We start from the raw sequence: 27,217 nt of genomic DNA, 5'->3' as shown, positions 1-27,217 counted from the left end.
TGTCGAGAGCTACGGCTTTGACGTCATCGTAGCCATGTGCAGAGTGACGAACGTGGAGGGGTGTGGTTTGACTGACGTGAACAGTGCGGATTGGCTGACAGGTTCTGGCGGAAGTTGTTGGCCGGGTGGGATTGCTTCCAGATGTTGCAGGATGACGGGCGTCGGTGCGGGAAAGACCAAGCGCCGGAGAAATGTTCCGGGAGGCGGCGGCGGCGCTGGAGGTGAGGAACGGTCAGAGACGAGGGCAGCGGTCCGGGGAGCTGAGGAAGAGGGCGACACGTGAGGCGTCCGGAGCCTCAGGGCAGTGACGGGAGAGCCGTGCGGGGAAAGCCTGCGGTAGGGGGAGGCGCAGAGCCCGGGGGACCACAGGAAGCCGTGTGTGCAGGACGGGGGGCGGGGTCCTATAGAGACCTCGAGTGATGGTACAGAGACCCCCCCCCGGTCACCTCGAGTGATGGTACAGAGACCCCCCCCGGTCACCTCGAGTGATGGTACAGAGACCCCCCCCCGGTCACCTCGAGTGATGGTACAGAGACCCCCCCCGGTCACATCGAGTGATGGTACAGAGACCCCCCCCGGTCACCTCGAGTGATGGTACAGAGACCCCCCCCGGTCACCTCGAGTGATGGTACAGAGACCCCCCCCCGGTCACCTCGAGTGATGGTACAGAGACCCCCCCCCCGGTCACCTCGAGTGATGGTACAGAGACCCCCCCCGGTCACCTCGAGTGATGGTACAGAGACCCCCCCCGGTCACCTCGAGTGATGGTACAGAGACCCCCCCCCCGGTCACCTCGAGTGATGGTACAGAGACCCCCCCCCGGTCACCTCGAGTGATGGTACAGAGCCCCCCCCCGGTCACCTCGAGTGATGGTACAGAGACCCCCCCCGGTCACCTCGAGTGATGGTACAGAGACCCCCCCCGGTCACCTCGAGTGATGGTACAGAGACCCCCCCCGGTCACCTCGAGTGATGGTACAGAGACCCCCCCCGGTCACCTCGAGTGATGGTACAGAGACCCCCCCCGGTCACCTCGAGTGATGGTACAGAGACCCCCCCCGGTCACCTCGAGTGATGGTACAGAGACCCCCCCCTGGTCACCTCCTGACCTCGAGCGATGGTACAGAGACCCCCCCCCCCCGGCCTGTATTATGGTACAGGGTGGAGCGCTGAGGTTATATGTGGTTATTATGGTACAGGGTGGAGCGCTGACATTATATGTGGTTATTATGGTACAGGGTGGAGCGCTGACGGTATATGTGGTTATTATGGTACAGGGTGGAGCGCTGACGTTATATGTGGTTATTATGGTACAGGGTGGAGCGCTGACGTTATATGTGGTTATTATGGTACAGGGTGGAGCGCTGACGGTATATGTGGTTATTACGGTACAGGGTGGAGCGCTGACGGTATATGTGGTTATTATGGTACAGGGTGGAGCGCTGACATTATATGTGGTTATTATGGTACAGGGTGGAGCGCTGACGGTATATGTGGTTATTATGGTACAGGGTGGAGCGCTGACGGTATATGTGGTTATTATGGTACAGGGTGGAGCGCTGACGTTATATTTGGTTATTATGGTACAGGGTGGAGCGCTGACGTTATATGTGGTTATTATGGTACAGGGTGGAGCGCTGACGTTATATGTGGTTATTATGGTACAGGGTGGAGCGCTGACGTTATATGTGGTTATTATGGTACAGGGTGGAGCGCTGACGTTATATGTGGTTATTATGGTACAGGGTGGAGCGCTGACATTATATGTGGTTATTATGGTACAGGGTGGAGCGCTGAGGTTATTATGGTACAGGGTGGAGCGCTGACGGTATATGTGGTTATTATGGTACAGGGTGGAGCGCTGAGGTTATTATGGTACAGGGTGGAGCGCTGACATTATATGTGGTTATTACGGTACAGGGTGGAGCGCTGAGGTTGTATATTTTTGTATATGACCTATACATGGAGCTGAGACTTTGCCTTGTTCCTTGCAGAGCGGAGTTTGTCCTGGCGTAAACAGAAGGCTGTCCAGATCCATGAAGCTCTGACTTGTGACCCTGTGGACGTGGAGAAGCTGCGGGAGGCTGCAGTCAGCGAGGGTGGGCTTCTCAGTCAGGAGATCCGCCGCAGGGTGTGGCCCAAACTTCTCAATATCAATGTGTTCTGCCTTCCCCCCAAACCAGGTAAGTCCCCTGTGGCCCCTGAGCTGCGGTGCAATGTACCTCACATAGGTCAAGATTTCCTTCTCCCATCTGTTCTATTGGTGGTCCTTCATGTGTGATGAGGTGGATAGACCTCATCTGCAGGTTTCTGAGAGAGTGTAGTGAGCATGCTCTGTGATATGTACAGAGGGCACTGGAAGGGGCAGAGGTGAGCCATGCCCGTCACCTGTCCATAGACTTGTATGGGAGAGTGTAGTGAGCATGCTCTGTGATATGTACAGAGGGCACTGTGTAGGGAAGGGGCAGAGGTGAACCATGCCCGTCACCTGTCCATAGACTTGTATGGGAGAGTGTAGTGAGCATGCTCTGTGATATGTACAGAGGGCACTGTGTAGGGGCAGAGGTGAACCATGCCCGTCACCTGTCCATAGACTTGTATGGGAGAGTGTAGTGAGCATGCTCTGTGATATGTACAGAGGGCACTGTGTAGGGAAGGGGCAGAGGTGAACCATGCCCGTCACCTGTCCATAGACTTGTATGGGAGAGTGTAGTGAGCATGCTCTGTGATATGTACAGAGGGCACTGTGTAGGGAAGGGGCAGAGGTGAACCATGCCCGTCACCTGTCCATAGACTTGTATGGGAGAGTGTAGTGAGCATGCTCTGTGATATGTACAGAGGGCACTGGGAAGGGGCAGAGGTGAGCCATGCCCGTCACCTGTCCATAGACTTGTATGGGAGAGTGTAGTGAGCATGCTCTGTGATATGTACAGAGGGCACTGTGTAGGGACGGGGCAGAGGTGAACCATGCCCGTCATCTGTCCATAGACTTGTATGGGAGAGTGTAGTGAGCATGCTCTGTGATATGTACAGAGGGCACTGTGTAGGGAAGGGGCAGAGGTGAACCATGCCCGTCACCTGTCCATAGACTTGTATGGGAGAGTGTAGTGAGCATGCTCTGTGATATGTACAGAGGGCACTGTGTAGGGAAGGGGCAGAGGTGAGCCATGCCCGTCACCTGTCCATAGACTTGTATGGGAGAGTGTAGTGAGCATGCTCTGTGATATGTACAGAGGGCACTGTGTAGGGAAGGGGCAGAGGTGAACCATGCCCGTCACCTGTCCATAGACTTGTATGGGGGAGTGTAGTGAGCATGCTCTGTGATATGTACAGAGGGCACTGTGTAGGGAAGGGGCAGAGGTGAGCCATGCCCGTCACCTGTCCATAGACTTGTATGGGAGAGTGTACTGAGCATGCTCTGTGATGTGTACAGAGGCCACTGTGTAGGCAAGGGGCAGAGGTGAACCATGCCCGTCACCTGTCCATAGACTTGTATGGGAGAGTGTAGTGAGCATGCTCTGTGATATGTACAGAGGGCACTGTGTAGGGAAGGGGCAGAGGTGAACCATGCCCGTCACCTGTCCATAGACTTGTATGGGAGAGTGTAGTGAGCATGCTCTGTGATATGTACAGAGGGCACTGTGTAGGGAACGGGCAGAGGTGAACCATGCCCGTCACCTGTCCATAGACTTGTATGGGAGAGTGTAGTGAGCATGCTCTGTGATATGTACAGAGGGCACTGTGTAGGGAAGGGGCAGAGGTGAACCATGCCCGTCACCTGTCCATAGACTTGTATGGGAGAGTGTAGTGAGCATGCTCTGTGATATGTACAGAGGGCACTGTGTAGGGAAGGGGCAGAGGTGAACCATGCCCGTCACCTGTCCATAGACTTGTATGGGAGAGTGTACTGAGCATGCTCTGTGATATGTACAGAGGGCACTGTGTAGGGAAGGGGCAGAGGTGAACCATGCCCGTCACCTGTCCATAGACTTGTATGGGGGAGTGTAGTGAGCATGCTCTGTGATATGTACAGAGGGCACTGTGTAGGGAAGGGGCAGAGGTGAACCATGCCCGTCACCTGTCCATAGACTTGTATGGGAGAGTGTAGTGAGCATGCTCTGTGATATGTACAGAGGGCACTGTGTAGGGAAGGGGCAGAGGTGAACCATGCCCGTCACCTGTCCATAGACTTGTATGGGAGAGTGTAGTGAGCATGCTCTGTGATATGTACAGAGGGCACTGTGTAGGGAAGGGGCAGAGGTGAACCATGCCCGTCACCTGTCCATAGACTTGTATGGGAGAGTGTAGTGAGCATGCTCTGTGATATGTACAGAGGGCACTGTGTAGGGAAGGGGCAGAGGTGAACCATGCCCGTCACCTGTCCATAGACTTGTATGGGAGAGTGTACTGAGCATGCTCTGTGATATGTACAGAGGGCACTGTGTAGGGAAGGGGCAGAGGTGAACCATGCCCGTCACCTGTCCATAGACTTGTATGGGAGAGTGTAGTGAGCATGCTCTGTGATATGTACAGAGGGCACTGTGTAGGGAAGGGGCAGAGGTGAACCATGCCCGTCACCTGTCCATAGACTTGTATGGGAGAGTGTAGTGAGCATGCTCTGTGATATGTACAGAGGGCACTGTGTAGGGAAGGGGCAGAGGTGAACCATGCCCGTCACCTGTCCATAGACTTGTATGGGAGAGTGTAGTGAGCATGCTCTGTGATATGTACAGAGGGCACTGTGTAGGGAAGGGGCAGAGGTGAACCATGCCCGTCATCTGTCCATAGACTTGTATGGGAGAGTGTAGTGAGCATGCTCTGTGATATGTACAGAGGGCACTGTGTAGGGAAGGGGCAGAGGTGAACCATGCCCGTCACCTGTCCATAGACTTGTATGGGAGAGTGTAGTGAGCATGCTCTGTGATATGTACAGAGGGCACTGTGTAGGGAAGGGGCAGAGGTGAACCATGCCCGTCACCTGTCCATAGACTTGTATGGGAGAGTGTAGTGAGCATGCTCTGTGATATGTACAGAGGGCACTGTGTAGGGAAGGGGCAGAGGTGAACCATGCCCGTCACCTGTCCATAGACTTGTATGGGGGAGTGTAGTGAGCATGCTCTGTGATATGTACAGAGGGCACTGTGTAGGGAAGGGGCAGAGGTGAACCATGCCCGTCACCTGTCCATAGACTTGTATGGGAGAGTGTAGTGAGCATGCTCTGTGATATGTACAGAGGGCACTGTGTAGGGAAGGGGCAGAGGTGAACCATGCCCGTCACCTGTCCATAGACTTGTATGGGAGAGTGTAGTGAGCATGCTCTGTGATATGTACAGAGGGCACTGTGTAGGGAAGGGGCAGAGGTGAACCATGCCCGTCATCTGTCCATAGACTTGTATAGGAGAGTGTAGTGAGCATGCTCTGTGATATGTACAGAGGGCACTGTGTAGGGAAGGGGCAGAGGTGAACCATGCCCGTCACCTGTCCATAGACTTGTATGGGAGAGTGTAGTGAGCATGCTCTGTGATATGTACAGAGGGCACTGTGTAGGGAAGGGGCAGAGGTGAGCCATGCCCGTCACCTGTCCATAGACTTGTATGGGAGAGTGTAGTGAGCATGCTCTGTATTATGTACAGAAGGCACTGGGAAGGGGCAGAGGTGAACCATGCCCGTCACCTGTCCATAGACTTGTATGGGAGAGTGTAGTGAGCATGCTCTGTGATATGTACAGAGGGCACTGTGTAGGGAAGGGGCAGAGGTGAACCATGCCCGTCACCTGTCCATAGACTTGTATAGGAGAGTGTAGTGAGCATGCTCTGTGATATGTACAGAGGGCACTGTGTAGGGAAGGGGCAGAGGTGAGCCATGCCCGTCACCTGTCCATAGACTTGTATGGGAGAGTGTACTGAGCATGCTCTGTGATATGTACAGAGGCCACTGTGTAGGCAAGGGGCAGAGGTGAACCATGCCCGTCACCTGTCCATAGACTTGTATGGGAGAGTGTAGTGAGCATGCTCTGTGATATGTACAGAGGGCACTGTGTAGGGAAGGGGCAGAGGTGAACCATGCCCGTCACCTGTCCATAGACTTGTATGGGAGAGTGTAGTGAGCATGCTCTGTGATATGTACAGAGGGCACTGTGTAGGGAAGGGGCAGAGGTGAACCATGCCCGTCACCTGTCCATAGACTTGTATGGGGGAGTGTAGTGAGCATGCTCTGTGATATGTACAGAGGGCACTGTGTAGGGAAGGGGCAGAGGTGAACCATGCCCGTCACCTGTCCATAGACTTGTATGGGAGAGTGTAGTGAGCATGCTCTGTGATACGTACAGAGGGCACTGTGTAGGGAAGGGGCAGAGGTGAACCATGCCCGTCACCTGTCCATAGACTTGTATGGGAGAGTGTAGTGAGCATGCTCTGTGATATGTACAGAGGGCACTGTGTAGGGAAGGGGCAGAGGTGAACCATGCCCGTCACCTGTCCATAGACTTGTATGGGAGAGTGTAGTGAGCATGCTCTGTGATATGTACAGAGGGCACTGTGTAGGGAAGGGGCAGAGGTGAACCATGCCCGTCACCTGTCCATAGACTTGTATGGGGGAGTGTAGTGAGCATGCTCTGTGATATGTACAGAGGGCACTGTGTAGGGAAGGGGCAGAGGTGAACCATGCCCGTCACCTGTCCATAGACTTGTATGGGAGAGTGTAGTGAGCATGCTCTGTGATATGTACAGAGGGCACTGTGTAGGGAAGGGGCAGAGGTGAACCATGCCCGTCACCTGTCCATAGACTTGTATGGGAGAGTGTAGTGAGCATGCTCTGTGATATGTACAGAGGGCACTGTGTAGGGAAGGGGCAGAGGTGAACCATGCCCATCACCTGTCCATAGACTTGTATGGGGGAGTGTAGTGAGCATGCTCTGTGATGTGTACAGAGGGCACTGTGTAGGGAAGGGGCAGAGGTGAACCATGCCCGTCACCTGTCCATAGACTTGTATGGGAGAGTGTAGTGAGCATGCTCTGTGATATGTACAGAGGGCACTGTGTAGGGAAGGGGCAGAGGTGAACCATGCCCGTCACCTGTCCATAGACTTGTATGAGAGAGTGTAGTGAGCATGCTCTGTGATATGTACAGAGGGCACTGTGTAGGGAAGGGGCAGAGGTGAACCATGCCCGTCACCTGTCCATAGACTTGTATGGGGGAGTGTAGTGAGCATGCTCTGTGATGTGTACAGAGGGCACTGTGTAGGGAAGGGGCAGAGGTGAACCATGCCCGTCACCTGTCCATAGACTTGTATGGGAGAGTGTAGTGAGCATGCTCTGTGATATGTACAGAGGGCACTGGGAAGGGGCAGAGGTGAACCATGCCCATCACCTGTCCATAGACTTGTATGGGAGAGTGTAGTGAGCATGCTCTGTGATATGTACAGAGGGCACTGTGTAGGGAAGGGGCAGAGGTGAACCATGCCCGTCACCTGTCCATAGACTTGTATGGGAGAGTGTAGTGAGCATGCTCTGTGATGTGTACAGAGGGCACTGTGTAGGGACGGGGCAGAGGAGAACCATGCCCGTCACCTGTCCATAGACTTGTATGGGAGAGTGTAGTGAGCATGCTCTGTATTATGTACAGAGGGCACTGTGTAGGGAAGGGGCAGAGGTGAACCATGCCCGTCACCTGTCCATAGACTTGTATGGGAGAGTGTAGTGAGCATGCTCTGTGATATGTACAGAGGGCACTGTGTAGGGAAGGGGCAGAGGTGAACCATGCCCGTCACCTGTCCATAGACTTGTATGGGAGAGTGTAGTGAGCATGCTCTGTGATGTGTACAGAGGGCACTGTGTAGGGACGGGGCAGAGGAGAACCATGCCCGTCACCTGTCCATAGACTTGTATGGGAGAGTGTAGTGAGCATGCTCTGTATTATGTACAGAGGGCACTGTGTAGGGAAGGGGCAGAGGTGAACCATGCCCGTCACCTGTCCATAGACTTGTATGGGAGAGTGTAGTGAGCATGCTCTGTGATATGTACAGAGGGCACTGTGTAGGGAAGGGGCAGAGGTGAACCATGCCCGTCACCTGTCCATAGACTTGTATGGGAGAGTGTAGTGAGCATGCTCTGTGATATGAGCTGAGGCCATTGTGCATCAGGGAGCTGTATACCACACATGTCTATAGTGGTCAGATGAGGGTTAGGGAACAGGTCAGGTGACCTTCTGTTATATAGATTATTATCTGTGTCCTTCAGGACCCGCCCTCCGAGCAAATCACCCGGATTATAACCAAGTGCTAATGGACGTCCGACGCTCACACAAGAGGTTCCCAAGCGGTACGTGTTAAAGCACACTGGTTGGGTGGATCGCCGTCATGGATATGTGGGGTTCTGCTGGTTGAGTGGAGACTTGTGGTGTCACACTGGTTGGGTGGATGCCTATTATGCATGTGTGTGGTCACGCTGGTTGGGTGGATCCCTGTCATGGATGTGTGGGGTCACGCTGGTTGGGTGGAGGCCTGTCATGGATGTGTGGGGTCACGCTGGTTGGGTGGATCCCTGTCATGGATGTGTGGGGTCACGCTGGTTGGGTGGATCCCTGCCATGGATGTGTGGGGTCACGCTGGTTGGGTGGAGGCCTGTCATGGATGTGTGGGGTCACGCTGGTTGGGTGGATCCCTGTCATGGATGTGTGGGGTCACGCTGGTTGGGTGGATCCCTGTCATGGATGTGTGGGGTCACGCTGGTTGGGTGGATCCCTGTCATGGATGTGTGGAGGTCACGCTGGTTGGGTGGATCCCTGTCATGGATGTGTGGGGTCACGCTGGTTGGGTGGATCCCTGTCATGGATGTGTGGGGTCACGCTGGTTGGGTGGATCCCTGTCATGGATGTGTGGGGTCACGCTGGTTGGGTGGATCCCTGTCATGGATGTGTGGGGTCACGCTGGTTGGGTGGATCCCTGTCATGGATGTGTGGGGTCTCTCTGGTTGGGTGGAGGCCTGTCATGGATGTGTAGGGTGACTCTGGTTGGGTGGAGGCCTGTCATGGATGTGTAGGGTCACTCTGGTTGGGTGGAGGCCTGTCATGGGTGTGTGGGGTCACTCTGGTTTGGTGGAGGCCTGTCATGGATGTGTGGGGTCACGCTGGTTGGGTGGAGACCTTTCATGGGTGTGTGGGGTCACTCTGGTTGGGTGGAGGCCTGTCATGGATGTGTGGGGTCACGCTGGTTGGGTGGATCCCTGTCATGGATGTGTGGGGTCACGCTGGTTGGGTGGATCCCTGTCATGGATGTGTGGGGTCACGCTGGTTGGGTGGATCCCTGTCATGGATGTGTGGGGTCACTCTGGTTGGGTGGAGGCCTTTCATGGGTGTGTGGGGTCACTCTGGTTGGGTGGAGGCCTGTCATGGATGTGTGGGGTCACTCTGGTTGGGTGGAGGCCTGTCATGGGTGTATGAGGTCATGTGGTGTACACATGTTGCTGATTGCGTATACTGATCTCACCCCATGTTACTTGGTGTAGGGATGGCGGCGGCTGAGCGGTCCGTGTTACAGGAGCAGCTGATAGACATGATCCTGTACGTCCTGCACGCACACCCTGAGCTGCACTATTACCAGGGCTTCCATGATGTCGCGGTTACTTTGCTGTTGACTGCTGGGCTCCGGCTGGGCACCGCCATGCTGCGGACCCTCTCCACACATCACCTCCGGTACGTGCCTCGTCCTCATCGCCGCTGTCGGTACATTCCGGATGTGATTGTCTTTTCTCTTTGGCAGAGATTTCATGGACCCTACGATGGAGCGGACCCGACATGTGCTGAGCTACCTGATGCCGCTGATACAGAGAGAGAGCCCCGTGCTGCATGACTTCCTGCTCAGGTGATGTATGCATTTAGGGGGTCATTCATCAAACCGGGGTAAAGTAGAACGGGCCGAGTGCCCATAGCAACCAATCACCCTTCATTACCCACAGCTCCTTTGGAAAATGAAAGATGGAATCTGATCGGTTGCTATGGGCACCTAGGCCAGTTCTACTTTACCCCAGTTTGGTAAATGACCCCAATAATATCCTCTATGTGCAGTGGATGGGGGGGGGTCTACACTGACCTGTGTGGTGGGGGGTCTACACTGACCTGTGTGGAGAAGGGGGGGGATGTACACTGACCTGTGTGGTGGGGGGTCTACACTGACCTCTCTGTGTGAGGTGGTGGTGGTGGGGTCTACACTGACCTCTCTGTGTGAGGTGGTGGTGGTGGGGTCTACACTGACCTCTCTGTGTGAGGTGGTGGTGGTGGGGTCTACACTGACCTCTCTGTGTGAGGTGGTGGTGGTGGGGTCTACATTGACCTCTCTGTGTGAGGTGGTGGTGGTGGGGTCTACACTGACCTCTCTGTGTGAGGTGGTGGTGGTGGGGTCTACACTGACCTCTCTGTGTGTGGGTGTGGTGGTGGGGTCTACACTGACCTCTCTGTGTGAGGTGGTGGTGGTGGGGTCTACACTGACCTCTCTGTGTGCGGGTGTGGTGGTGGTGGGGTCTACACTGACCTCTTTGTGTGTGGGTGTGGTGGTGGGGTCTACACTGACCTCTTTGTGTGTGGGTGTGGTGGTGGGGTCTACACTGACCTCTTTGTGTGTGGGTGTGGTGGTGGGGTCTACACTGACCTCTCTGTGTGAGGTGGTGGTGGTGGGGTCTACACTGACCTCTCTGTGTGAGGTGGTGGTGGGGTCTACACTGACCTCTCTGTGTGAGGTGGTGGTGGTGGGGTCTACACTGACCTCTCTGTGTGAGGTGGTGGTGGTGGGGTCTACACTGACCTCTCTGTGTGAGGTGGTGGTGGTGGGGTCTACACTGACCTCTCTGTGTGCGGTGGTGGTGGTGGGGTCTACACTGACCTCTCTGTGTGAGGTGGTGGTGGTGGGGTCTACACTGACCTGTGTGGGGGGGGGGGGATGTACACTGACCTGTGTGGTGGGGGGTCTACACTGACCTCTTTGTGTGTGGGTGTAGTGGTGGTGGGGTCTACACTGACCTCTTTGTGTGTGGGTGTAGTGGTGGTGGGGTCTACACTGACCTCTTTGTGTGTGGGTGTAGTGGTGGTGGGGTCTACACTGACCTCTTTGTGTGTGGGTGTAGTGGTGGTGGGGTCTACACTGACCTCTTTGTGTGTGGGTGTAGTGGTGGTGGGGTCTACACTGACCTCTTTGTGTGTGGGTGTAGTGGTGGTGGGGTCTACACTGACCTCTTTGTGTGTGGGTGTAGTGGTGGTGGGTTCTACACTGACCTCTTTGTGTGTGGGTGTAGTGGTGGTGGGTTCTACACTGACCTCTTTGTGTGTGGGTGTAGTGGTGGTGGGTTCTACACTGACCTCTTTGTGTGTGGGTGTAGTGGTGGTGGGGTCTACACTGACCTCTCTGTGTGTGGGTGTGGTGGTGGTGGGGTCTACACTGACCTCTCTGTGTGCGGGTGTGGTGGTGGTGGGGTCTACACTGACCTCTCTGTGTGCGGTGGTGGTGGTGGGGTCTACACTGACCTCTCTGTGTGAGGTGGTGGTGGTGGGGTCTACACTGACCTCTCTGTGTGTGAGGTGGTGGTGGTGGGGTCTACACTGACCTCTCTGTGTGTGGGTGTGGTGGTGGGGTCTACACTGACCTCTTTGTGTGTGGGTGTGGTGGTGGTGGGTTCTACACTGACCTCTTTGGGTGTGGGTGTGGTGGTGGTGGGTTCTACACTGACCTCTCTGTGTGTGGGTGTGGTGGTGGGGTCTACACTGACCTCTTTGTGTGTGGGTGTGGTGGTGGGGTCTACACTGACCTCTTTGTGTGTGGGGGGGGGGGTTGTACAAAACAAGACAATAACACTGTCAGTTCGTTGCTGTCACCCGCAGGTCAGAGGTCGGCTGTATCTTCGCCCTGAGCTGGCTGATCACCTGGTACGGACACGTCCTCAGTGACTTCCATCAAGTCCTCCGGCTCTACGACTTCTTCATGGCGTCTCACCCCCTGACCCCGGTCTACAGTGCTGCACAGGTAACAGGGGCTCATAGACTTCAAGGCCACTTTGCTGTATATAGAAATGGAAATGTTTTCCCCACCAGGAATCTTTGGCGTTGTCCTGCTCTTCAAGACGTTTTTCTCGCATTTCCTTAACTTTGATTTGTGCCCTAACCTGGAGATTTCCATGTGGGTCGATATAGTGGCAGCAGGTCGGCCCGATAGTTTGGCCGATCCCCCATCTTCTGCTGTCACATAATCTAGCACCAGTGGCGTGTCTAGGGTGTTTGGCACCAGGGTGAGTCCTTTCTGTTGCACCCCACCCCCAATACTTTAAAGAAACTGTACCCCCTCACAGTAGTATTGCCCTCATTGTACAACCTTCATGGTAGTTTTGTACAGATGTGTGCCCCCCTCACAGTAATCATGCCCATTGTGCCCCCTTCACAGTAATAATGCCCATTGTGCCCCCCTCACAGTAATCATTCCCATTGTGCCCCTTCACAGTAATAATGCCCATTGTGCCCCTTCACAGTACTAATGCCCATTGTGCCCCTTCACAGTAATAATGCCCATTGTGCCCCTTCACAGTAATAATGCCCATTGTGCCCCCCTCACAGTAATCATGCCCATTGTGCCCCTTCACAGTAATAATGCCCATTGTGCCCCTTCACAGTAATCATGCCCTTTGTGCCCCCCTCACAGTAATCATGCCCATTGTGCCCCCTCACAGTAATCATGCCCATTGTGCCCCTTCACAGTAATAATGCCCATTGTGCCCCTTCACAGTAATAATGCCCATTGTGCCCCCTTCACAGTAATAATGCCCATTGTGCCCCCTTCACAGTAATAATGCCCATTGTGCCCCCTTCACAGTAATAATGCCCATTGTGCCCCCTTCACAGTAATAATGCCCACTGTGCCCCCTTCACAGTAATAATGCCCACTGTGCTAGTAATGCTCTCTGTGCCCCTCCATACTAGAAATCCCCATTGTGCCCCCTCCGTAGTAATAAAGCCCTCTGGGCCCCCTCCGTAGTAATAAAGCCCTCTGGGCCCCCTCCGTAGTAATAAAGCCCTCTGGGCCCCCTCCACAGTAATAAAGCCCTCTGGGCCCCCTCCGTAGTAATAAAGCCCTCTGGGCCCCCTCCGTAGTAATAAAGACCTCTGGGCCCCCTCCACAGTAATAAAGCCCTCTGGGCACCCTCCGTAGTAATAAAGCCCTCTGGGCCCCCTCCGTAGTAATAAAGCCCTCTGGGCCCCCTCCGTAGTAATAAAGCCCTCTGGGCCCCCTCCACAGTAATAAAGCCCTCTGGGCACCCTCCGTAGTAATAAAGCCCTCTGTGCCCCCTCCGTAGTAATAAAGCCCTCTGGGCCCCCTCCGTAGTAATAAAGCCCTCTGGGCCCCCTCCGTAGTAATAAAGCCCTCTGGGCCCCCTCCGTAGTAATAAAGCCCTCTGGGCCCCCTCCGTAGTAATAAAGCCCTCTGGGCCCCCTCCGTAGTAATAAAGCCCTCTGGGCCCCTCTGTGTCTGCGGGGAGAAGTCTTCCTGCTTCACCATTTAGAGCACCGCCGGCCTGAAGGAGGGGAGGAGCGCGGGGAGCGGATCGGTGAGGGACAGGACCCGGCTCCCAGCGCTTCTGTCTGTATTGATGAAAGCGCTCATTGCTTCTGGCACCCCCTAAGAGCCGGCACCCGGGGCGGACCGCCCCCCTCCCCCCTGTACGGTGCTAGCCTGATTTAGCATCCCCACAACCTCCCAAATTTGATCATCTAAGTAATCTGTTGCTTCCACTAACCCGTCCCAAATCTGCATCACCATGGGATATAAGAGTAGTCCCCCATCCATGCTACATGTGGGGAGGTTATCAGCTGCCCTCTTATATGGCAGTAATGTCTACGTGGCAGCCGGACCAGGGTGCATGTTCCAGAGGCCCCAGGAGGAAAAGAACCGGTTCTGTCCCATGACTGGTTGTGGACGGGTTCTGACGAGCCCCTGCATACTGCCTCGGTCTGTGCCTACCCCACCCAAGAGTCCAAATCATACCTGGACAGGGGACCCTAATTCTCCCAAATGAAGTCGTGGCACCTTTTTCCGGACCCACATCTGCCCATCAAAACCCCACACCCATACTGTTCCATCTTTCTGTGCAGTGTGGATTTGTCCTATTCCGGCACGGGGAACAGCTTGCTGTATCCGTACTAACGCTTGCACGCGTGTGCTGCCGGCCCCATTCACTATATACACGTTGCGGTTTTTTTGTCCGGCCGCCTCTTGGCATGTTTGCTTTGCTGCTGCCGCATCTCCCGCCCGTCGCCATTTTCCCCAGTGAGTGGTGCCGGGCCGGACTTCTGGCAGCACACTCGTGCAAGCGTTAGTATGGATACAGCAAGCTGTTCCCCTGCCGGAATAGCGTACCGGACAAGCTTAACGCTAATGTGAAAGAAGCCATAGAAACATGATCTGAGGACAGACATAAAGGAACGTTTCCAATACATTAACACGCACACATACAAGTTACTTGACCACATAACAAACAAAAAGTTTTCCTGGAGCTTCATACACGTGATGTAAAAACACATAAAACATACGTGATTGTGACTCGCTGTCAACCATTCACATTCTGCTTTGGCTACAAACTTCACGCACTCAAGCAGTGAATGATTGATTGATAATGGCAACTTCAGCTACACGTTCCATCGCCCCATTTCAGGGCCATGACCTCACTCCACTCAGAGCTGCGGCCCCCGCTGTCTCCCTTCATACAAGTACCCACCACTCACAGCTGTGGCCCCCGCTGTCTCCCTTCATACAAGTACCCACCACTCACAGCTGCGGCCCCCGCTGTCTCCCTTCATACAAGTACCCACCACTCACAGCTGCGGCCCCCGCTGTCTCCCTTCATACAAGTACCCACCACTCACAGCTGCGGCCCCCGCTGTCTCCCCTCATACAAGTACCCACCACTCACAGCTGCGGCCCCCGCTGTCTCCCCTCATACAAGTACCCACCACTCACAGCTGCGGCCCCCGCTGTCTCCCTTCATACAAGTACCCACCACTCACAGCTGTGGCCCCCGCTGTCTCCCTTCATACAAGTACCCAGCTTTGCTGTAGCTGAACAATCCATTCACACACAGATATTCAGGGAGAAAAGAGACATTAAAACCGGCTAATAATGGACATTCTTCTCATCTTCTCTCCTATAAACAGAAAGTTATAACAAATCCAATTATTCAAGACAGAACCTTAAAAATGAAAAATACAAATGTGATAGCGCTCTACATCCAGCACTCTGCCCTCCATGCTGGATGAGGCATTGGTGTACATTTTGGCCAAAGCGTAGTAAGCCACTCACCGCGTCAAGGTCGCCTCTATGAGTGGTCCCTAACACTAGTACCTACCTGTTTATGGGCCATGACAGCCACACAAAGTCCAGGGAATGCAGGTCAGCGTGCACGCCAAGCACACTCTGCTTTTAACCCCGTCCGGTGCCATTACAGCTTTCATCGGATCCAGGGATGCAAGTACCAACATGCACGCTGAGCCCACCATATACTTCTCCTGGAGCCAAATGACTACTCTATTTGACCTGCATTCCCTGGATTTTGTGTGGCTGTCATGGCCCATAACAGGTAGGTACTAGTGTTAGGGACCACTCAAATAGAGGCGACCTTGACGTGGTGAGTGGCTTATTACGCTTTGGCCAAAATGTACACCAATGCCTCATCCAGCATGGAGGCAAATTGCTGGATGCAGAGTGCGATCACATTTGTATTTTTCGTTTGTATGTGTATTTCACCATAGTGATGTGCACCACATACAGGTTGTGCTGACCCAATTCCCCAAAAATTTTTCTTTGTAGTATATATTGGAGGCGTGGCGATCTCCTTGGAGTCATTGCACACCTGACCAGTCAATCTGTCCTGGAGGCTGGTTTTAAAGTCAGTATAAAACTGAGTCTGCTTATATAGAACCTACCATTAGCCATCTGGCTCCAGGAGAAGTATATGGTGGGCTCAGCATGCATGTTGGTACTTGCATCCCTGGATCCGATGAAAGCTGTAATGGCACCGGACGGGGTTAAAAGCAGAGTGTGCTTGGCGTGCATGCTGACCTGCATTCCCTGGACTTTGTGTGGCTGTCATGGCCCATGAACAGGTAGGTACTAGTGTTAGGGACCACTCATAGAGGCGACCTTGACGTGGTGAGTGGCTTATTACGCTTTGGCCAAAATGTACACCAATGCCTCATCCAGCATGGAGGCAGGGCAGAATGCTGGATGCAGAGTGCTATCACATTTGTATTTTTCGTTTGTATATGTATTTCGCCATAGTGATGTGCACCTACAGGCAGGTTGTGCGGACCCAATTCCCCAGAACCTTAAAAATGCCTATAACGGGATAAGCAGAATGGCTACAATGTCACGTGGGCTACTGATCTACACATAAGGGAGATCCCAAACTATGTGCAGACATCATCATTGAAGTCACTTATTATTTAGGAGCACATATTGGGCCCCTTTCACACGAGTGATACGGATCGGCTCCGCACGCGTTCAGTGAAGCTTGCACCATTTTGAAAGCAAGGTCAGTCAGTTTTGTCTGGAATCGCGTTCAGTTTTTTCCGCACGAGTGCAATGCGTTTTAATGCGTTTTTCACGGGTGTGATAAACTGAACGTTTACAAACAACATCTCTTAGCAACCATCAGCGAAAAACGCATCGCATCCGCACTTGTGTTTTTCACTGAAGCCCCAGTCACTTCTGTGGGGCCAGGGCTGCGTGAAAAACACAGAATATAGAACATGCTGCGATTTTCACACAACGCAGAACTGATGCGTGAAAAAAACCCGCTCATGTACAGAGAACCATTGAAATGAATGGGTCCGGATTCAGTGCGGGTGCTGTACGTTCATGTCACGCATCGCGCCTGCACGGAAAACTCTCCCGTGTGAAAGAGGCCTAGAAGTACTTTTATATCCCCCCCCCCCCCCCTTCACATGCTGCACGCGCCCCCTAAAAGATAAGAAATAGTCTGGGAAAGAAATGGTTAATCTCCACTCTGATTCTTCTTGGGTACAATCTGTAGTAAAGAAAACAAAGACAATTCCCGACCATCGCGTCAGTTTAACCCCTTCATCACTATATATTCGCCTTTCCTATACTGGACTATAGTAACTTACATGCTGGATGCACGAAGTCTGCCCGACTCTCACTGCTGGAGTCTCCGCAGGCGCGCGGCACTCGCAGAGATTCCGAATACAAGGCTTCCCTTTAGAGGCCCTCTCCCCGCCCCTGTCTGCGTTACTAGCTCCATGCATTCCCCATGGTGGGGGGTTAGTGGGGGCCTCTGGAGCTTCTTAGAGAGGCCCTCTCCCCGCCCCTGTCTGCGTTACTAGCTCCATGCATTCCCCATGGTGGGGGGTTAGTGGGGGCCTCTGGAGCTTCTTAAAGAGGCCCTCTCCCCGCCCCTGTCTGCGTTACTAGCTCCATGCATTCCCCATGGTGGGGGGTTAGTAGGAGCTTCTTAGAGAGGCCCTCTCCCCGCCCCTGTCTGCGTTACTAGCTCCATGCATTCCCCATGGTGGGGGGTTAGTGGGGGCCTCTGGAGCTTCTTAGAGAGGCCCTCCCCCCGCTCCTGTCTGCGTTACTAGCTCCATGCATTCCCCATGGTGGGGGGTTAGTGGGGGCCTCTGGAGCTTCTTAGAGAGGCCCTCCCCCCGCCCCTGTCTGTGTTACTAGCTCCATGCATTCCCCACGTACTAACAATCCTGGAGCCTCTGTTCTTACGGCTCTATGTTCTGCCGTTCCTTTATTACTTCTACTAGAAGTTATGGATGAATTGCCAGCAGTCTGCAGTAAGGGCACAGAGGGGCGGTAACCAGTTGGGGGCGTGTCCCTGCACAGACTGACAATGGCAGCACTGATTGGATGGAGTGAGACTGTGCAGGGACACGCCCCCAACTGGTTACCGCCCCTCTGTGCCCTTACTGCAGACTGCTGGCAATTCACCCATAACTTCTAGTAGAAGTAATAAAGGAACGGCAGAACATAGAGCCGTAAGAACAGAGGCTCCGGGAGGTCAGGAGCGGGGAGAGGGCCTCTTTAACTGTCTCATCCATTTTTATCAACATCCAAACTTCCATCTTTTGGCATTCCAGCCATTTTCAACAACTTGCTTCACCCTTTCACTGCATCTCTACCTTCTCTCACTCTCCCTTTTTTGTCTGGCGGTATTCCTCTTTTGATCCCCAGACTTACGGTATGTGGGGGGGGATTATTGGGGGTAATGGTCTATATACTGTACCCGGTGTACCTGTATAGAACAGTGTACGGGGGGGATTATTGGGGGTAATGGTCTATATACTGTACCTGGTGTACCTGTATATTGCGGTGTACGGGGCATTATTGGGGGGTAATGATGGTGTATATACTGTACCCGGTGTACCTGTATATTACGGTATGTGGGGGGGGGGGGGGGGATTATTGGGGGTAATGGTGTATATACTGTACCCGGTGTACCTGTATATTACGGTGTACGGGGCATTATTGGGGGGTAATGATGGTCTATATACTGTACCCGGTGTACCTGTATATTGCGGTATATGGGGGGGATTATTGGGGGGTAATGATGGTCTATATACTGTACCCGGTGTACCTGTATATTACGGTGTACGGGGCATTATTGGGGGGTAATGATGGTCTATATACTGTACCCGGTGTACCTGTATATTGCGGTATATGGGGGGGATTATTGGGGGGTAATGATGGTGTATATACTGTACCCGGTGTACCTGTATATTACGGTATGTGGGGGGATTATTGGGGGTAATGGTGTATATACTGTACCCGGTGTACCTGTATATTTTACGGTATATGGGGGGGATTATTGGGGGGTAATGATGGTCTATATACTGTACCCGGTGTACCTGTATATTGCAGTGTACGGGGGGATTATTGGGGGGTAATGGTCTATATACTGTACCCGGTGTACCTGTATATTGCAGTGTACGGGGGATTATTGGGGGGTAATGATGGTCTATATACTGTACCCGGTGTACCTGTATATTGCGGTGTACGGGGGCATTATTGGGGGGTAATGATGGTCTATATACTGTACCCGGTGTACCTGTATATTGCGGTGTACGGGGGGCATTATTGGGGGGTAATGATGGTCTATATACTGTACCCGGTGTACCTGTATATTATGGTGTACGGGGGATTATTGGGGGGTAATGATGGTCTATATACTGTACCCGGTGTACCTGTATATTATGGTGTACGGGGGATTATTGGGGGGTAATGATGGTCTATATACTGTACCCGGTGTACCTGTATATTATGGTGTACGGGGGATTATTGGGGGGTAATGATGGTCTATATACTGTACCCGGTGTACCTGTATATTGCAGTGTACGGGGGGATTATTGGGGGGTAATGGTGTATATACTGTACCTGTATATTGCGGTATATGGGGGGGATTATTGGGGGGGTAATGGTCTATATACTGTACCCGGTGTACCTGTATATTGCAGTGTACGGGGGATTATTGGGGGGTAATGATGGTCTATATACTGTACCCGGTGTACCTGTATATTGCGGTGTACGGGGGGCATTATTGGGGGGTAATGATGGTCTATATACTGTACCCGGTGTACCTGTATATTACGGTGTACGGGGGCATTATTGGGGGGTAATGATGGTCTATATACTGTACCCGGTGTACCTGTATATTGCGGTGTACGGGGGGCATTATTGGGGGGTAATGATGGTCTATATACTGTACCCGGTGTACCTGTATATTACGGTGTACGGGGGATTATTGGGGGGTAATGGTCTATATACTGTACCCGGTGTACCTGTATATTACGGTGTACGGGGGGGATTATTGGGGGGTAATGATGGTCTATATACTGTACCCGGTGTACCTGTATATTACGGTGTACGGGGGATTATTGGGGGGTAATGATGGTCTATATACTGTACCCGGTGTACCTGTATATTACGGTATATGGGGGGATTATTGGGGGGGTAATGATGGTCTATATACTGTACCCGGTGTACCTGTATATTGCGGTGTACGGGGGATTATTGGGGGGTAATGATGGTCTATATACTGTACCCGGTGTACCTGTATATTACGGTGTACGGGGGATTATTGGGGGGTAATGATGGTCTATATACTGTACCCGGTGTACCTGTATATTGCGGTGTACGGGGGATTATTGGGGGGTAATGAGGGTCTATATACTGTACCCGGTGTACCTGTATATTACGGTGTACGGGGGATTATTGGGGGGTAATGCTGGTCTATATACTGTACCCGGTGTACCTGTATATTGCGGTGTACGGGGGGCATTATTGGGGGGTAATGATGGTCTATATACTGTACCCGGTGTACCTGTATATTACGGTGTACGGGGGATTATTGGGGGGTAATGCTGGTCTATATACTGTACCCGCTGTACCTGTATATTGCGGTGTACGGGGGGCATTATTGGGGGGTAATGATGGTCTATATACTGTACCCGGTGTACCTGTATATTGCGGTGTACGGGGGGGATTATTGGGGGGGGGAATGGTCTATATACTGTACCCGGTGTACCTGTATATTACGGTGTACGGGGGGCATTATTGGGGGGTAATGCTGGTCTATATACTGTACCCGGTGTACCTGTATATTGCGGTGTACGGGGGGCATTATTGGGGGGTAATGATGGTCTATATACTGTACCCGGTGTACCTGTATATTGCGGTGTACGGGGGCATTATTGGGGATTATGATGGTCTATATACTGTACCCGGTGTACCTGTATATTACGGTGTACGGGGGGCATTATTGGGGATTATGATGGTCTATATACTGTACCCGGTGTACCTGTATATTACGGTGTACGGGGGGCATTATTGGGGATTATGATGGTCTATATACTGTACCCGGTGTACCTGTATATTACGGTGTACGGGGGGGATTATTGGGGGGTAATGAGGGTCTATATACTGTACCCGGTGTACCTGTATATTACGGTGTACGGGGGATTATTGGGGGGTAATGCTGGTCTATATACTGTACCCGGTGTACCTGTATATTGCGGTGTACGGGGGGCATTATTGGGGGGTAATGATGGTCTATATACTGTACCCGGTGTACCTGTATATTACGGTGTACGGGGGATTATTGGGGGGTAATGCTGGTCTATATACTGTACCCGCTGTACCTGTATATTGCGGTGTACGGGGGGCATTATTGGGGGGTAATGATGGTCTATATACTGTACCCGGTGTACCTGTATATTGCGGTGTACGGGGGGGATTATTGGGGGGGGTAATGGTCTATATACTGTACCCGGTGTACCTGTATATTACGGTGTACGGGGGGCATTATTGGGGGGTAATGCTGGTCTATATACTGTACCCGGTGTACCTGTATATTGCGGTGTACGGGGGGCATTATTGGGGGGTAATGATGGTCTATATACTGTACCCGGTGTACCTGTATATTGCGGTGTACGGGGGCATTATTGGGGATTATGATGGTCTATATACTGTACCCGGTGTACCTGTATATTACGGTGTACGGGGGGCATTATTGGGGATTATGATGGTCTATATACTGTACCCGGTGTACCTGTATATTACGGTGTACGGGGGGCATTATTGGGGATTATGATGGTCTATATACTGTACCCGGTGTACCTGTATATTACGGTGTACGGGGGGGATTATTGGGGGGTAATGATGGTCTATATACTGTACCCGGTGTACCTGTATATTACGGTGTACGGGGGATTATTGGGGGGTAATGCTGGTCTATATACTGTACCCGGTGTACCTGTATATTGCGGTGTACGGGGGCATTATTGGGGATTATGATGGTCTATATACTGTACCCGGTGTACCTGTATATTGCGGTCGCGGGATGATGTTCCTGTGTCCTCTCCACAGATGGTTCTGATGCGGGAGGGCGAGCTCCTGCGGGGTGACTGTGACATGGCCAGCGTCCATCAGCTCCTGTCCCGGATCCCTCCTGATTTCCCCTATGAGACCCTTATTTCCCGGACCCACAGCTTGTTCCAGAGACGCCCCCCGTCCGAGCTGGAGAGGCAGACGTCCCTACAACGGCTGAAGAGGTGGGTGGGGTGTCCGGTTGATGAGGAAAGGCGGTTATAGGGACACGGGTGTGCCGTCTGTGGTCGCCCGATCCCCTCCCCTCAAAGAATACATAAATGCTAAACACAACTCTGACCGCCAGTAATGACAGAGCATCTCCCCTCCTGTGCAAAAGTAAGTGCACCCTGCTTCAGTAACTGGTCGCTACACCTAGGGGCGGTGATGCTGGGGGATCCTCAGACTTCTCTGGGATCTGGCGATGCCGGTGGATCCTCTGACTTCTCTGGGATCTGGCGATGCCGGTGGATCCTCTGACTTCTCTGGGATCTGGCGATGCCGGTGGATCCTCTGACTTCTCTGGGGCCTGGCGATGCCGGTGGATCCTCTGACTTCTCTGGGATCTGGCGATGCCGGTGGATCCTCTGACTTCTCTGGGATCTGGCGATGCCGGTGGATCCTCTGACTTCTCTGGGATCTGGCGATGCCGGTGGATCCTCTGACTTCTCTGGGATCTGGCGATGCCGGTGGATCCTCTGACTTCTCTGGGGTCTGGCGATGCCGGTGGATCCTCTGACTTCTCTGGGATCTGGCGATGCCGGGGGATCCTCTGACTTCTCTGGGGTCTGGCGATGCCGGGGGATCCTCTGACTTCTCTGGGGTCTGGCGATGCCGGTGGATCCTCTGACTTCTCTGGGGTCTGGCGATGCCGGTGGATCCTCTGACTTCTCTGGGGTCTGGCGATGCCGGTGGATCCTCTGACTTCTCTGGGGTCTGGCGATGCCGGTGGATCCTCTGACTTCTCTGGGGTCTGGCGATGCCGGTGATCTCCTGTCTGTGCTGACTGCCGGAGTTCTTTCAATCCTCTTGTAACCTGCAGGATCTCCGCTACTCTCACAATGGAGCGGTCAGTCCGATGTGCGCTCGCGGTGCAGTCGTGTGTCTTTTGGTGGGTGCAGGTCGAGCCCCTCTGACTTCTCCTCCTGTCTTCTATCTTTCAGCATCTCCGCAGCGTCGTTCCGCTCCCTGCAGATCTCCAGCGCGCAGCAGCGCCCGGATTTTGTGCTTCGTCAGCAGGTTTCCCCTCCTTCAGATATGCTACCTGCTCGGTCTCACAACACCCTGATGAAGCTGGCGGTGTGGGGGATCTCTGCCTCCCTGGGGGCCGCAGCTCTGGCTGTAACGCAGACTGCTCTGGAGTGGGGCCCCGATTTGCTACTGAGACTGTTCTGAGGCTTCAGGGGTGCTTACAATGAACATTTCAGGTTCAGGACGACGGGCATTGGGTACTGAGAAGGCAATGTAATCAGGGGCTGGAGAGTGGTCCTGGGGAGCTGGGGGAGACTGGCATGTCTAAGCGCGGTCCTGGAGAGCCGGGGGAGGCTGGCCGGGCAAAGTGTAGTCCTGGAGAGCTGTGGAAGGCCAGCAGGGTGGAGAGCCGGGGGAGGCCGGCAGGGAGGAGAGTGGTCCTGGAGAGCTGTGGGAGGCCGGCAGGGAGGAGAGTGGTCCTGGAGAGCTGTGGGAGGCCAGCAGGGCGGAGAGTGGTCGTGGAGAGCCGTGGGAGGCCAGCAGGGCGGAGAGTGGTCGTGGAGAGCCGGGGGAGACCGTCAGGGTGGAGAGTGGTCCTGGAGAGCCAGGGGGAGACCAGCAGGGAGGAGAGTGGTCCTGGAGAGCCAGGGGGAGACCAGCAGGGAGGCGAGTGGTCCTGGAGAGCTGTGGTATGCCGTCAGGGAGGACAGTGGTCCTGGAGAGCCAGGGGAAAGCCGGCAGGGCGGAGAGCGGTCCTGGAGAGCCAGGGGAAAGCCGGCAGGACGAAGAGTGGTCCTGGAGAGCCAGGGGGAAGCCGTCAGGGAGGAGAGTGGTCCTGGAGAGTCGGGGGGAGGCCGGCAGGGCGGAGAGTGGTCCTGGAGAGCTGTGGTATGCCGTCAGGGAGGAGAGTGGTCCTGGAGACCCGGGGAGACCGGCAGGGAGGAGAGTGGTCCTGGAGAGCCGGAGGAGACCGGCAGGGCGGAGAGTGGTCCTGGAGAGCCGGAGGAGACCGGCAGGGCGGAGAGTGGTCCTGGAGAGCCGGAGGAGACCGGCACGGAGGAGAGTGGTCCTGGAGAGCCGGAGGAGACCGGCACGGAGGAGAGTGGTCCTGGAGAGCCGGGGGAGACCGGCAGGGAGGAGAGTGGTCCTGGAGAGCCGGGGGAGACCGGCAGGGAGGAGAGTGGTCCTGGAGAGCTGTGGGAGGCCGGCAGGGAGGAGAGTGGTCCTGGAGAGCTGTGGGAGGCCAGCAGGGCGGAGAGTGGTCGTGGAGAGCCGTGGGAGGCCAGCAGGGCGGAGAGTGGTCGTGGAGAGCCGGGGGAGACCGTCAGGGTGGAGAGTGGTCCTGGAGAGCCAGGGGGAGACCAGCAGGGAGGAGAGTGGTCCTGGAGAGCCAGGGGGAGACCAGCAGGGAGGCGAGTGGTCCTGGAGAGCTGTGGTATGCCGTCAGGGAGGACAGTGGTCCTGGAGAGCCAGGGGAAAGCCGGCAGGGCGGAGAGCGGTCCTGGAGAGCCAGGGGAAAGCCGGCAGGACGAAGAGTGGTCCTGGAGAGCCAGGGGGAAGCCGTCAGGGAGGAGAGTGGTCCTGGAGAGTCGGGGGGAGGCCGGCAGGGCGGAGAGTGGTCCTGGAGAGCTGTGGTATGCCGTCAGGGAGGAGAGTGGTCCTGGAGACCCGGGGAGACCGGCAGGGAGGAGAGTGGTCCTGGAGAGCCGGAGGAGACCGGCAGGGCGGAGAGTGGTCCTGGAGAGCCGGAGGAGACCGGCAGGGCGGAGAGTGGTCCTGGAGAGCCGGAGGAGACCGGCACGGAGGAGAGTGGTCCTGGAGAGCCGGGGGAGACCGGCAGGGAGGAGAGTGGTCCTGGAGAGCCGGGGGAGACCGGCAGGGCGGAGAGTGGTCCTAGAGAGCCGGAGGAGACCGGCAGGGCGGAGAGTGGTCCTGGAGAGTCGGGAGGAGACCGGCAGGGCGGAGAGTGGTCCTGGAGAGTCGGGAGGAGACCGGCAGGGCGGAGAGTTGTCCTGGAGAGTCGGGGGGAGGCCGGCAGGGCGGAGAGTGGTCCTGGAGAGTCGGGGGGAGGCCGGCAGGGCGGAGAGTGGTCCTGGAGAGTCGGGGGGAGGCCGGCAGGGCGGAGAGTGGTCCTGGAGAGTCGGGGGGAGGCCGGCAGGGCGGAGAGTGGTCCTGGAGAGTCGGGGGGAGGCCGGCAGGGCGGAGAGTGGTCCTGGAGAGTCGGGGGGAGGCCGGCAGGGCGGAGAGTGGTCCTGGAGAGTCGGGGGGAGGCCGGCAGGGCGGAGAGTGGTCCTGGAGAGTCGGGGGGAGGCCGGCAGGGCGGAGAGTGGTCCTGGGGAGGCTGGCACGGTTTTCATGGCTGAATCCTCCTCCCTGAGTGGCTGAGTGTGTCCTATTGTGGTGAAATCATCTTGTACATTGTAAAATTTGTTTTATGTAAAATATCTCCAGTACGAGTGTAATTGGTTATGATGCGTTGTCCAGTCCTGTGTAGTCACCGCACACTAGAGCATCCAGTTGTAGTAATGCAGAGCAGCGCTCCTGCGTGGCGGTGCAGTGTGACAGAGCAGTATTTCCAGGTAGCGGTGCAGTGCTCTCTGTGGCCTGTAGAGGTCACCCTTGTATTTATTTTTTGCTGTATGCTCTTGATTGCAGGGTCGCCTGTCTGATGTTTTTTTTTTGTGTTTTTCTTTGCATTTTTCTGCACAAATTTCAACAATCACAGACGACATTTATTACTGATAAGAGACCAAAGCCGAATAAAGGATAGATGTATGTACATCAGTGTAGTGATGACTGACGTGTGGGTGCGTCTGTAGGACCGTGTAGCGATGAGTGGTGTATTTGATGTGATACATTGGGGTGCTGGTGGGGTGGGGGGTGATGTGATGGATTGGGGTGCTGCTGGGGGTGTGGTGGGGGGGAGATGTGATTCATTGGGGTCCAGCTGGGGGTGGGGGGGGTGATGTGATGCTTTGGGGTGCGGGTGGGGGGGGGGGTGATGTGATGCTTTGGGGTGCGGGTGGGGGGGGGGGGGTGATGTGATGCTTTGGGGTGCGGGTGGGGGGGGGGGTGATGTGATGCTTTGGGGTGCGGGGGGTGATGTGATGCTTTGGGGTGCGGGTGGGGGGGGGGTGGTGATGTGATGCATTGGGGTGCTGTGGGTGCGTCTGTAGGTCGGTGTGGTGATGACTGACGTGTGGGTGTCTCTGTAGGTAGATGTGGCGGTGGGTGACGTGTGGGTGCGTCTGTAGGTCGGTGTGGCGGTGGGTGACGTGTGGGTGCGTCTGTAGGCGGGGTGACGTGTGGGTGCGTCTGTAGGTCGGTGTGGTGGTGGGTGCGGCTGTAGGTCGGTGTGGTGATGACTGACGTGTGGGTGCGTCTGTAGGACCGTGTAGCGATGAGTGGTGTATTTGATGTGATACATTGGGGTGCTGGTGAGGTGGGGGGTGATGTGATGGATTGGGGTGCTGCTGGGGGTGGGGGGGGGTGATGTGATGGATTGGGGTGCTGCTGGGGGTGGGGGGGGGGGGTGTGATGGATTGGGGTGCTGCTGGGGGTGGGGGGGGGTGATGTGATGGATTGGGGTGCTGCTGGGGGTGGGGGGGGTGATGTGATGGATTGGGGTGCTGCTGGGGGTGGGGGGGGGTGATGTGATGCATTGGGGTCCAGCTGGTGGGTTGGGGGGGGTGATGTGATGCATTGGAGTGCTGGGGGGGTGATGTGATGCATTGGGGTGCTGGTGGGGTGGGGGGATGTGATGTGATGGATTGGGGTGCTGGTGGGGTGGGGGGGTGATGTGATGCATCGGGGTGCTGGTGTGGTGGTGGGGGGATGTGATGTGATGGATTGGAGTGCTGGTGGGGTGGGGGGGTGATGTGATGCATCGGGGTGCTGGTGTGGTGGTGGGGGGGGGGGTGATGTGATGCATTGGGGTGCTGCTGGGGGCTTCACTGAATAAACATTTTATAGACTGTCCGAAGACAGATCATCTTGGAATGTGGTGAGGGAGGCAGGAGAGCATGGACTTCATCACCTTCTGATCATGGACCCTTCAGGAGATGCTGAATGGTTCGGGTGCATCTGTAGGTTGGTTTGCTGGTGGGTGACG

At 54.8% G+C, this 27,217-nt stretch overlaps 2 protein-coding genes across 4 annotated transcripts; both read left to right on the top strand.

The window, feature by feature from the left end:
• The first annotated feature begins 114 nt into the window (after positions 1 to 114).
• Positions 115 to 23,441, top strand: LOC121001501 (TBC1 domain family member 20-like). Of its 3 annotated transcripts, none has more exons than XM_040432595.1 (8): positions 115 to 221; positions 1,994 to 2,182; positions 8,237 to 8,317; positions 9,503 to 9,689; positions 9,757 to 9,858; positions 11,865 to 12,006; positions 21,916 to 22,100; positions 23,079 to 23,441. In XM_040432595.1, exons 1-8 carry the CDS (start codon positions 152 to 154, stop codon positions 23,308 to 23,310), a joined length of 1,188 nt encoding a protein of 395 aa, XP_040288529.1. In that variant the 5' UTR covers positions 115 to 151; the 3' UTR covers positions 23,311 to 23,441. The 3 variants fall into 3 exon arrangements, with proteins under 3 accessions (XP_040288529.1, XP_040288528.1, XP_040288530.1); XM_040432594.1 differs by having other exon boundaries at positions 131 to 272; XM_040432596.1 differs by lacking the exon at positions 8,237 to 8,317 and having other exon boundaries at positions 131 to 272.
• On the top strand, positions 23,427 to 25,491 carry LOC121001589 (collagen alpha-1(I) chain-like). Its single transcript, XM_040432745.1, has 2 exons — positions 23,427 to 23,772; positions 23,834 to 25,491. The coding sequence occupies exons 1-2, from the start codon at positions 23,427 to 23,429 to the stop codon at positions 25,489 to 25,491; spliced, it is 2,004 nt and encodes a 667-aa protein (XP_040288679.1).
• The last annotated feature ends 1,726 nt before the right edge of the window (positions 25,492 to 27,217 follow it).

The sequence above is a fragment of the Bufo bufo genome, chromosome 5 (genome assembly GCF_905171765.1).
Source record: "Bufo bufo chromosome 5, aBufBuf1.1, whole genome shotgun sequence".
NCBI classification, from domain to species: domain Eukaryota; kingdom Metazoa; phylum Chordata; class Amphibia; order Anura; family Bufonidae; genus Bufo; species Bufo bufo.
Note: the sequence above shows the minus strand (reverse complement) of the source record. Positions and strands in the feature narration are given on the sequence as shown.